Consider the following 12,991-nt stretch of genomic DNA (forward strand, 5'->3'; position numbering starts at 1 on the left):
CTTTATGGAAGAGTGGCAAGAAGAAAGCCATTTCTTAAAGATATCCATAAAAAGTGTCGGTTAAAGTTTGCCACAAGCCACCTGGGAGACACCAAACGTGGAAGAAGGTGCTCTGGTCAGATGAAACCAAAATTTAACTTTTTGGCAACAATGCAAAACGTTATGTTTGGCGTAAAAGCAACACAGCTCACACCATCCCCACTGTCAAACATGGTGGTGGCAGCATCATGGTTTGGGCCTGCTTTTCTTCAGCAGGGACAGTGAAGATGGTTAAAATTGATGGGAAGATGGATGGAGCCAAATACAGGACCATTCTGGAAGAATGGAAGAACCTGATGGAGTCTGCAAAAGACCTGAGACTGGGACGGAGATTTGTCATCCAACAAGACAATGATCCAAAACATAAAGCAAAATCTACAATGGAATGGTTCAAAAATAAACATATCCAGGTGTTAGAATGGCCAAGTCAAAGTCCAGACCTGAATCCAATCGAGAATCTGTGGAAAGAACTGAAAACTGCTGTTCACAAATGCTCTCCATCCAACCTCACTGAGCTTGAGCTGTTTTGCAAGGAGGAATGGGAAAACATTTCAGTCTCTCGATGTGCAAAACTGATAGAGACATACCCCAAGCGACTTACAGCTGTAATCGCAGCAAAAGGTGGCGCTACAAAGTATTAACTTAAGGGGGCTGAATAATTTTGCACGCCCAATTTTTCAGTTTTTGATTTGTTAAAAAAGTTTGAAATATCCAATAAATGTCGTTCCACTTCATGATTGTGTCCCACTTGTTGTTGATTCTTCACAAAAAAATACAGTTTTATATCTTTATGTTTGAAGCCTGAAATGTGGCAAAAGGTCGCAAAGTTCAAGGGGGCCGAATACTTTCGCAAGGCACTGTATATAAAATAAAAAGTCAATAACTTTCCATTGTTCTCAGCATGGCTGAGTTGAATAGTGTCTCCAATATCTTGCATTTGTTCCCAGATTTGCTTTGTTCTGCTACATTCTAATAATAAGTGTTGAAGTGTCTCTTAATCAGTGCATGATGGCATTGGGCATTTTTTTGTTTTAACATAACATCTCCATTGGACTACTGCTCTCACCGGGAGCTATCGCACTGAGATTAGCCACGCCGTCTCTCTTACATTTTCTGACAAGTGATTTGCCCATGCCAAGCTCTTTCCAAAATCCGAATCTCTGATGAAGCAAGCTAAATGACAAGGTGTTTGCTTAGCTAGCTAGCTATATGGATAGGACACCCTCACATATCTGAATACAGTACATAATCAATTTGAGATTGAGATGTTAACCGATCATCAAAAGCACGAGTTACTTGTCGTATAACTCTGATCATGGAGCTAAATGTGGAATAATTGGAAATGTATAGTTCTGACTATGCTCTTCAAGAAGTGATGATATTAAAACCAAATAGTTAAAACATTTATTTAAAAATGCCTTGAAACCCGCAGGTAGTTGTCAATGGTTTTAAACGAGCTGGGGGTCTCCCAGCGGCCAAATCAAATGCTCTAAACCGTATTGTGACAATGACCTATTGCTTACCTACCTATACTCTCAGATCACCTAGGGACTAGGGGTTGATCTAGAAATCAGCCACAGCCTTCTTCAAGTCCTGTACTCACCCCTCTGAAGTTGCTCATGGCCTGGAAGTAGACGAGGTAACTCTTGCGGGGGTCCAGCGGGGTGTTCCAGTAGCCATTGTAGGTGTGGTTGTCCCCCACGGTGAAGGGGCTGGCTTCAGGCAAGCTGCTGGGAAGCAGCTCGGCCGTGTAGTAGTTGGGGGTCCCTCTGGCCTGGGCCTCCCCATGGGACATGGGCAGAGGGTAACAGTCCTGAACCCCCAGCTCCCTCTTCACCTTCCTTCCACTCTCCTCCTCTACCACAACCTGGTACGTACTGGTGGAGAGAGAGATGTAAGATGTTTCTCATTAAGTTTGGTCATATAGGGGCATTGGCAAATAATATGTATGTGCTGTAAATGTGACATCAAAATGTCTATAAATCGTATATCAAATCAAAGTTTATTTGTCAAGTGTGCCGAATACAACAGTGAAATGCTTACTTACAGGCTCTAACCAATAGTGCAAAAAAGGTATTATGTGAACAATAGGTAAGTAAATAAATAAATAACAGTAAAAAGACAGGCTATATACAGTAGCGAGGCTATGAAAGTAGCGTGGCTACATACAGACACCGGCTAGTCAGGCTGATTGAGGTAGTATGTAGATATGGTTAAAGTGACTAAGCATATATGATGGAGAGAGTAGCAGTAGCGTAAAAAGAGGCATTGGCGGGTGGTGGGTGGCAGGACACAATGCAGATAGCCCGGTTAGCCAATGTGCGGGAGCACTGGTTGGTCGGCCCAATTGAGGTAGTATGTACATGAAGGTATAGTTAGTGACTATGCACATATGATAAACAGAGAGTAGCAGCAGCATAAAAAAAGGGGTTGGGGGTCACACAATGCAAATGCATATATTTATGTACATGTCTGTGTGTCTGTTGCTGTTGTGTTCTCACCTGACGGGTGCTCCCCTGCCCAGGGCGGGGCGAAGCAACACAGTGATCGTGCTCTCTGTTTCACTCAGAGGGGACAGCATGTCTCCATAGTCAAACATTGGAGCTGAGGAGGCAGAGCACAGGAGTACAGACAACGTTATATTATATAGCAATTAGACTGACCTTGTAATAAACAAGATGATATACATACGCACACACAAACACACTTATTCACATGCTCACAAACACACATACATACTCTCACACCACACACTCACACACACACACACACACACACACATGCACACAGACACATCCTTCATCAGTCCCCTTTAAAACCAGCTGAACTGTGTCTATCCACACATCCTATCTAATAAACATACAGGCTCTTTCCCTATTCTCTCATAAAAGGTCTGCAGCCCAAACTAATCTTGTGAGTCACTGTTCCCACAGAAATGTCCCTCCAGAATTTCCATACGTTCTGGTTGTCTTGGATACCGAGTGCAATTAAAAGTCCTGGAAGTGGAGGACAAATAGTAGGAGCTTCTCATTTAAAGGGATTTGGCCAAAGCTGCGTTTCTCCCAGGAGATGCCTCCTGCACAGCGTGTCTTTAATATCCCTAGTCAATTAGTGAAGGGGAGGAAAGGTAAACTATTACGGAGAAATGAATGATTATGGTATAAAGAAATAGGATTTGAAAAATTGCAGCTAGCTGAAAAAGCTGCCTTCAATTAAAGTGAGGTGTTTAATAAGTGTTTATTTCATTCACAGGTAACAAAAGCTCTAGCGTGTTACAAAGAGTGTGAGTTGTTTGATGTCAGTAAGGTGTTGATCGGTTGGGAGTAGGTTTTGAGGGGGTTTATTGGAGTAAGTTCATTGGAGATAAAGTAAAAATTAGCTTTAGGGTTGTGTACAGTTCAGTGTGTGCTCTGTGGTAGTTCACTCTGGAAGACTGTAGAAGGCAGACTCTGTGGCTGTCATAGTAGGGGTGCGTGTACATTATGTGGAGTTCATTATAAGCGCTGTAAGCTAGTTGTCAACGTAGCAATGAGAGATGTTCCGGACAAGTGAATGTTCTGTACTGTAGGCCATTCAAGGGGGTATGGAGGGGGAGGATGACTCATAATGGCTTTTGGACTCTCTCTATGGCCATATACCAGCAGGTCCCTGTCTGACATACAGCCACCAAAGAGTGATTCAGCTGTAAATCTTTAATTAAAGAACTCTCCTTTGCATGGAGACACACTCATACACCCACTGAGAGAGAGAGAGAGAGAGAGAGAGAGAGAGAGAGAGAGAGAGAGAGAGAGAGAGAGAGAGAGAGAGAGAGAGAGAGAGAGAGAGAGAGAGAGAGAGAGAGAGAGAGAGAGAGAGAGAGAGAGAGAGAGAGAACGGGTCACAACTCCTGCAGCTCTGTCGCACGCTGGGTATGTACATAGTCAACGGTAGGCTTCGAGGGGACTCCTATGGTAGGTACACCTATAGCTCATCTCTTGGCAGTAGTACTGTAGACTTTATCACTGACCTCAACCCAGTGTCTCTCAGAGCGTTCACAGTCAGCCCACTGACACCCCTATCAGACCACAGCAAAATCACAGTCTACTTAAACAGAGCAATACTCAATCATGAGGCATCAAAGCCAAAGGAACTGAGTAACATTAAGAAATGCTATAGATGGAAGGAATGCAGTTTGGAAACCTACCAAAAAACAATTAGTCAACAACAAATTCAATCCCTTTTAGACAATTACCTGGGTAAAACGTTCCACTATAATAGTGAAAGTGTAAACTTGGCAGTAGAAAATCTTAACAGTATATTTGACCTCTCAGCTTCCCTATCAAATCTAAGAATCTCAAATAGAAAACCGAAGAAAATTAACAATAATGACAAATGGTTTGATGAAGAATGCAAAAATCTAAGAAAGAAATTGAGAAACCTGTCCAACCAAAAACATAGAGACCCGGAAAACCTGAGTCTACGCCTTCACAATGGTGAATCACTAAAACAATAAAGAAATACACTACGGAAAAAGAAGGAACAGCATGTCAGAAATCAGCTCAATGCAATTGAAGAATCCATAGACTCTAACCACTTCTGGGAAAATTGGAAAACACTAAACAAACAACAACACGAATAATTATCTATCCAAAATGGAGATGTATGGGTAAACCACTTTTCCAATCTTTTTGGCTCTATAACAAAGAATAAAGAGCAAAAACATATACATGATCAAATACAGATCTTAGAATCAACTATTAAAGACTACCAGAACCCACTGGATTCTCCAATTACATTGAATGAGTTACAGGACAAAATAAAAACCCTCCAACCCAAAAAGGCCTGTGGTGTTGATGGTATCCTCAATGAAATGATCAAATATACAGACAACAAATTCCAATTGGCTATACTAAAACTCTTTAACATCATACTTAGCTCTGGCATCTTCCCCAATATTTGGAACCAAGGACTGATCACCCCAATCCACAAAAGTGGAGACAAATTTGACCCCAATAACTACCGTGGAATATGTGTCAACAGTAACCTTGGGAAAATCCTCTGCATTATTATTAACAGCAGACTCGTACATTTCCTCAATGAAAACAATGTACTGAGCAAATGTCAAATTGGCTTTTTACCAAATTACCGTACAACAGACCATGTAGTCACCCTGCACACCCTAATTGACAACCAAACAAACCAAAACAAAGGCAGTCTTCTCATGCTAAGTTGATTTCAAAAAAGCCTTCGACTCAATCTGGCATGAGGGTCTGCTATACAAACTGATGGAAAGTGGTGTTGGGGGTAAAACATACGACATTATAAAATCCATGTACACAAACAACAAGTGTGCGGTTAAAATTGGCAAAAAAACACACAGATTTCTTCACACAGGGTCGTGGGGTTAGACAGGGATGCAGCTTAAGCCCCACCCTCTTCAACATATATATCAACGAATTGGCGCGGGCACTAGAAAAGTCTGCAGCACCCGGCCTCCCCCTGCTAGAATCCGAAGTCAAATGTCTGCTGTTTGCCGATGATCTGGTGCTTCTGTCACCAACCAAGGAAGGCCTACAGCAGCACCTAGATCTTATGCACAGATTCTGTCAGACCTGGGCCCTGACAGTAAATCTCAGTAAGACCAAAATAATGGTGTTCAGTCACCAGGACCACAAATACAAATTCCATCTAGACACTGTTGCCCTAGAGCACACAAAAAACTATACATACCTTGGCCTAAACATCAGCGCCACAGGTAACTTCCACAAAGCTGTGAACGATCTGAGAGACAAGGGCATTCTATGCCATCAAATGAAACATACATTTCAACATACCAATTAGGATTTGGCTAAAAATACTTGAATCAGTCATAGAGCCCATTACCCTTTATGGTTGTGAGGTCTGGGGTCCGCTCACCAACCAAGACTTCACAAAATGGGACAAACACCAAATTGAGACTCTGCACGCAGAATTCTGCAAAAATATCCTCCGTGTACAACGTAGAACACCAAATAATGCATGCAGAGCAGAATTAGGCCGATACCCACTAATTATCAAAATCCAGAAAAGAGCCGTTAAATTCTACAACCACCTAAAAGGAAGCGATTCACAAACCTTCCATAACAAAGCCATCACCTACAGAGAGATGAACCTGGAGAAGAGTCCCCTAAGCAAGCTGGTCCTGGGGCTCTGTTCACAAACACAAACACACCCTACAGAGCCCCAGGACAACAGCACAATTAGACCCAACCAAATCATGAGAAAACAAAAAGATAATTACTTAACACATTGGAAAGAATTAACAAAAAAACAGAGCAAACTAGAATGCTATTTGGCCCTACACAGAGAGTACACAGCGGCAGAATACCTGACCACTGTGACTGATCCAAAATTAAGGAAAGCTTTGACTATGTACAGACTCAGTGAGCATAGCCTTGCTATTGAGAAAGGCCGCCGTAGGCAGACATGGCTCTCAAGAGAAGACAGGCTATGTGCTCACTGCCCACAAAATGAGGTGGAAACTGAGCTGCACTTCCTAACCTCCTGCCCAATGTATGACAATATTAGAGAGACATATTTCCCTCAGATTACACAGATCCACAAAGAATTTGAAAACAAATCCAATTTTGAAAAACTCCCATATCTACTGGGTGAAATTCCACAGTGTGCCATCACAGCAGCAAGATTTGTGACCTGTTGCCATGAGAAAAGGGCAACCAGTGAAGAACACACACCATTGTAAATACAACCCATATTTATGCTTATTTATTTTATCTTGTGTCCTTTAACCATTTGTACATTGTTAAAACACTGTATATATATATATAATATGACATTTGTAATGTCTTTACTGTTTTGAAACCTCTGTATGTGTAATGTTTACTGTTAATTTTTGTTGTTTTTCACTTTATATATTCACTTTGTATGTTGTCTACCTCACTTGCTTTGGCAATGTTAACTCATGTTTCCCATGCCAATAAAGCCCTTGAATTGAATTGAATTGAATTGAGAGAGACAGAGAGAGAGAGAGAGAGAGAGAGAAGCATTGAGGTTTCCTCTGAGGTGTTTTTATTCCTGCCTTTACACAGGTAAACATGCATCATTAAAAGTGAATGGAACCACCAGGGATGGATTTCCTTCTTCAGTAATAAGCTCAGAGTCTGTCTCTCTCTCAGCTGGGAGATGCTGCATGGTCACATGAAGATAGCACTGCATCTATCCTTACACATAACAAACGTTGTTTCCTCTCTGCTGTTTGTGCTTTGTTGTGTGCGATGAAAGGGTGTCAATCCTTTTGAGAGGATGGGAGAGGTAGTACTTCTATTCTTGGAGGAGTTGTTTTGCCACTGCAAGAGGATAAAGCAACTGAGGTTGAAAGTCAAATTTCAGACCCTGATAATAGCACAGAGTGAGTGAAACCTACTATAGCTAGCTACACAACTGCACAAGCACAGACAGTCTTCAGTGATATACCTCGGATAGAGAGACCGCAGTATTTGGAATCTATGAAATTGATGAGAGACAATAACCAAATAGAAAAGGACATGACATTGGTATCTTTTCCTCTGATGGATACAAAGGAATGAATTAGTCTATCTCACAACATTCACTTGAGACCCAGAGGAGTTGTGATTACAACAGCCATGTGCAATATCAATTAACATATTGCTGTAACACCCTTCAGACATACACTACATGACCAAAAGTATGTGGAAACCTGCTCATCGAACATGTCATTCCAATATCATGGGCATTACTATGTAGTTGGTCCCATTTTTTCTTTAATGGGAAAATGGTCTTCTGGGAAAACCTTCCAATAGATGTTGGAACATTGCTGCGGGGACTTGCTTCCATTCAGCCATGAGCATCAGTGAGGTCAGATACTGATGTTGGGTGATTAGGCCTGGCTGGCAGTTAGCGTTCCAATTCTTCCCAAAGGTGTTTGATGGGGTTGAGGTCAGGGCTCTGTGCAGGCCAGACAAGTTCTTCCACACCAATCTCGACAAACCATTTCTGTATGGACCTCACTTTGTGCACAGGGGCATTGTCATGCTGAACCAGGAAAGGGCCTTCCCCAAACTGCTGCGACAAAGTTGGAAGTGGAGAATCATCTAGAATGTCATTGTATGCTGTAGTGTTAAGATTTCCCTTCACTGGAACTAAGGGGCCTGAACCATGAATAACAGCCCCAGACCATTATTCCTCCTCCACCAAACTTTGCAGTTGGCAATCTGCATTCGGGCAGGTAGCGGTCTCCTGGCATCTGCCAAACCCAGATTTGTCAGTCGGAATGCCCAATGGTGTGTTCTAAATTATGTTATGAATGTATTGCAATGTTTTTAAAATTGTATTCCTGCATTTTGCAGGAAGAGTAGCTACTGCCTTAGCAGCAGCTAATGGGGATCCATAATGAATACAAATTCAAATGGTGAAGCATGATTCATCACTCCAGAGTACGCGTTCCCACTGCTCCAGTGTTGAATTGCGGCATGCTTTACACCACTCCAGCCAATGTTTGGCATTGCGCATGGTGATCTTCGGCTTGTGTGCGGCTGTTCGGCCATGGAAACCCATTTCATGAAGCTCCTGACGAACAGTTCTTGTGCTGATGTTGCTTCCAGAGGTGGTTTGGAACTCAGTAGTGAGTGTTGCAACCAAGGACAGATGATTTTTAATCTCTACACGCTTCCGTTCTCTACCAGTGCCTTTCTGTGAGATTGTGTGGCCTACCACGGTTGAGCCTTTGATGCGCCTAGACATTTTCACTTCACAATAACAGCACTTACAGTTGACGTGGGAATCTCTAGCAGGGCCGAAATTGGAAAAACTGACTCGTTGGAAAGTTGGCATCCATGACAGTGCCACGTTGAAAGTCACTGAGCTCATCAGTAAGGCGATTCTACACCCAATGTTTGTCTATGACTATGTGCTTGATTTTATATACCTGTCAGCAACTGGTGTGGCTGAAATAGCCAAACCCACAAATTTGGAGGGGTGTCCACATCCTTTTATATATACGTATATAGTGTATTTACAGACTCCTGTTATATCCTTCAGACAGTTGATGTTCAACTCTGATGCAAGCTAGGTACAAAGGTTGACATGGCACACACATGGACACGCACTCTACACACACACGCACACATGGATTTTGTATTGTAGATACAGTGCATTCGGAAGTATTCAGACCCTTTGCCTCTTTCCAAATGTTGTTATGTTACAGCCTTATTCTAAATTGGATTCAATTGTTTTTTTTTACCCTCATTAATCTGCACACAATATCCCAAAATGAAAAAGCAAAAATAGGTTTTAAGAAATGTTTGCAAATGTCCACAAAAACACTGAAGTATTACATTTACATAAAGTATTCGGACCCTTTACTCAGTACTTTGTTGAAGATCCTTTGGCAGCGATTACAGGCATATCTGTATTTGGGGAGTTTCTTCCATTCTTCTCGGCAGATCCTCAAGCTCTGTCAGGTTGGATGGGGAGAGTCGTGGCCACAGCTACTTTCAGGTCTCTCCAGAAATGAGAGAGAAATGCAATCAGGTTCAAGTCTGGGCTCTGACATTCAGAGACCTGTCCCGAAGCCACTCCTGCAGTGTGTTGGTTGTGTGCTTAGAGTCGTTGTTCTGTTGGAAGGTGAACCTTTGCACCAGTCTGAGATCCTGAGCGCTCTGGAGCAGGTTTTCATTAAGGGTCTCTCTGTACTTTGCTCCATTCATCGTTCCCTTGATCCTGACTAGTCTCCCAGTCCCTGTCACTGAAAAACATCCCCACAGCATAAGGCTGCCACAACCATGCTTCACCTTAGGGACATGCCAGGTTTCCTCCAGATGTGACATTTAGCATTCAGGCCAAATAATTCAATATTGGTTTCATCAGACCAGATACTAGCCATCCCGGATCCGGGATCGTGAGTACAGCCTCAAGCTCATTACCATAACTCAACGTTAACTATTCATGAAAATCGCAAATGAAATGAAATAAATATGCTAGCTCTGAAGCTTAGCCTTTTGTTAACAACACTGTCATCTCAGATTTTCAAAATATGCTTTTCAACCATAGCAAAACAAGCATTTGTGTAACAGTATTGATAACTAGCGTAGCATTTAGCGTAGCATTGAGCGGGCAACATTTTCACAAAAACAAGAAAAGCATTCAAATAAAATAATTTACCTTTGAAGAACTTTGGATGTTTTCAATGAGGAGACTCTCAGATAGATAGCACATTTTCAGTTTTTCCAAAAAGATTCTTTGTGTATTAGAAATCGCTCCGTTTTGTACATCACGTTTGGCTACCAAAAAAAAACGAAAATTCAGTCATCAAAACGCCAAACTTTTTTCCAAATTAACTCCATAATATCGACTGAAACACGGCAAACGTTGTTTAGAATCAATCCTCAAGGTGTTTTTCACATATCTCTTCGATGATATATTGTTCGTGGAAGTCTGGTTTCTCCTCTCTATCAAATGGAAAAATACTTGCACCTGGCGTTTGCGCACCAATTTCGACGCAGGACACCAGGACACCTGGTAAATGTAGTCTCTTATGGTCAATCTTCCAATGATATGCCTACAAATACGTCACAATGCTGCCGACACCTTGGGGAAACGGCAGAAAGTGTAAGCTCATTCCTGTCGCATTCACAGCCATATAAGGAGACAATGGAAAACAGCGCCTCAGAATTTTTGCTCACTTCCAGTTTGAAGTTTAATCTTGGTTTCGCCTGTAGCATCAGTTCTGGGGCACTCACAGACAATATCTTTGCAGATTTGGAAACGTCAGAGTGTTTTCCTTCCAAAGCTTATCAGCTGATAGCTGATATGCATAGTCGAGCATCTTTTCGTGACAAAATATTGCGCTTAAAACGGGAACGTGTTTCATCCAAAAATGAAATACTGCCCCCAGAGGTTCAAGAGGTTAATCTTGTTTCTCATGGTATGAGAGTCCTTTGGTGGAGTGCTGCAGAGATGGTTGCCCTTCTGGAAGGTTCTCCCATTTCCACAGAGGAACTCTGGAGCTCTGTCAGAGTGACTATCGGGTTCTTCGTCACCTCCCTAAGCAAGGCACTTCTCCCTCAATTGCTCAGTTTGGCCGGGTGGCCAGCTCTAGAAAGGTTCCAAACTTCTTCCATTAAGAATGATGGAGGCCACTGTCTTCTTGGGGACCTTCAATGCTGCATAAATGTTTTGGTACCCATCACCAGATCTGTGCCTCAACACAATCCTGTCTTGGAGCTCTACGCACAATTCCTTCGACCTCATGACTTGGTTTTTGCTCTGACATGCATTGTTGACTGTGGGAACTTATATAGGCAGGTGTGTGCCCTTCCAAATTACGTCCAATCAATTTAATTTACCACAGGTAGATTCCCATCAAGTTGTAGAAACTTCTCTGATCAATGGAAATAGGATGCATCTGAGCAAAAAATGTTGTATCATTGCAAAGGGTCTGCATACTTATGTAAGTAAGATATGTCTGTTTTTTATATTTAATACATTTGCCAACATTTCTTAAAACCTGTTTTCGATTGTCATTGTGTGGTATTGTCTGTAGATTGATGACGAAAAAATACATGTAATCCATTTTTGAATAATGCTGGGAAGGGGTCTGAAAACTTTCCGAATGCACTGTAAATGGGGCAGCAGGTAGCCTAGTTGGGCCAGTAACCGAAAGGTTCCTGGATCGAATCCCCGAGCTGACAGGATAAGAATCTGTCGTTCTGCCCCTGAACGACAATCTGTCGTTCTGCCCACTGTTCCCCGGTAGGCCGTCATTGTAAATGAGAATTTGTTCTTAACTGACTTGCCTAGTTAAATAAAGGTTAGAAACTGCCTTAATGTTGCTGGACCCCAGGGATCCTCAATGCAAATGGATAGACAAACATTCAAGTGTGAACACATACACCTGCAGTTGTACACACACATCGACACTCACCAGAAATGTTGGTGGTGATCTCAGTTAGGGCGGTCTGGCCGAAGCCCTTGGTTGTGCGAGCACGGACAGAAATCAGATATGTAGTGCCAGGGTGAAGGTTGGAGAACATGTGATAGGTCTCGTTCCTCAGCTTCGACACTGTTCTCCTAGGTCCTGGCACATTGATGCCTGGGTCAGACGACTCAATGCTCTGATAGCTGATCTGTGGACAGATAAATACAAAAAAGACACCAGAATGATTCATATAGCAATTATTTCTGAGAACAGGAGTTATTTACTTTGTGGAGCAACTACCTTTTAACTTTTGTTCAATTGATTTTCTCTGAGGATTCACATCTGACTTTGAAAATTGTGCTTCTGCTCTAAGTCAATGTACTGATTGGTAATGTTGCTTTTCAAATCAAATTGTATTAATCACGTGCTTAGTAAACAACACAGTGTGTACAATGCAGAGAGTAAGAAAATAGAGAAATAATAGAAAAGTAAAACATGTAATAATAAAAGTAATAATAGTATATAAGTATATAACTTGGCTACACTGAGTCGATGTGCAGGGGTACAAGGTAATTGAGGTAGACATGTACATATAACTAGAAATAAAGTGACAGAAATAGTAGCAGCAGGAAATGTGATCCAGTCCAGTGTAATGCTGTTATTTTTTCATGAAAGCAGAATCATTATCAAACCGTTATTGTTTTGTGTGTTTACAGATTTCCCAACCTGCGGGTTGCACAATAACAAGATGTTAATGATTTTGTTTGGCTTGCTCATCCATTCATAATGGTCAAGCCTGAAGGACATTCATGCTAATATGGAAATGTGTTCTGTGTGAAATATTGATGCTGTTGGAAGCAATTTTTTCCCCACCGAGTCCCATAAGACAGTCTTAACTGTCTTATGGGATTCCACCCATGTGGCGTCAGAGAGTAATGTAAAAACTGGGAATATTAAATAACACAGACACGCCTTGCTTCCCACTGACTTGAACCAAACTATTGACTATGCAGATTATTTTAAGAGCACGATATGCCC

General features: G+C 41.9%; 1 protein-coding gene across 2 annotated transcripts in view; it reads right to left on the bottom strand.

Annotated features, from left to right (window-relative positions):
* Positions 1-12,991, bottom strand: part of LOC139367656 (receptor-type tyrosine-protein phosphatase U-like) — a 343,935-nt gene that overhangs the window by 115,429 nt on the left and 215,515 nt on the right. For both annotated transcript variants that reach the window (XM_071105929.1, XM_071105938.1), the window contains exons 10-12: positions 11,960-12,161; positions 2,541-2,643; positions 1,643-1,916 (exon numbers count right to left, since the gene is read on the bottom strand). In XM_071105929.1, the coding sequence (XP_070962030.1) occupies positions 1,643-1,916; positions 2,541-2,643; positions 11,960-12,161 (579 nt within the window). The remainder of the gene's footprint in view (positions 1-1,642; positions 1,917-2,540; positions 2,644-11,959; positions 12,162-12,991) is intronic.

Source organism: Oncorhynchus clarkii, chromosome 2, assembly GCF_045791955.1.
Source record: "Oncorhynchus clarkii lewisi isolate Uvic-CL-2024 chromosome 2, UVic_Ocla_1.0, whole genome shotgun sequence".
NCBI lineage: Eukaryota > Metazoa > Chordata > Actinopteri > Salmoniformes > Salmonidae > Oncorhynchus > Oncorhynchus clarkii.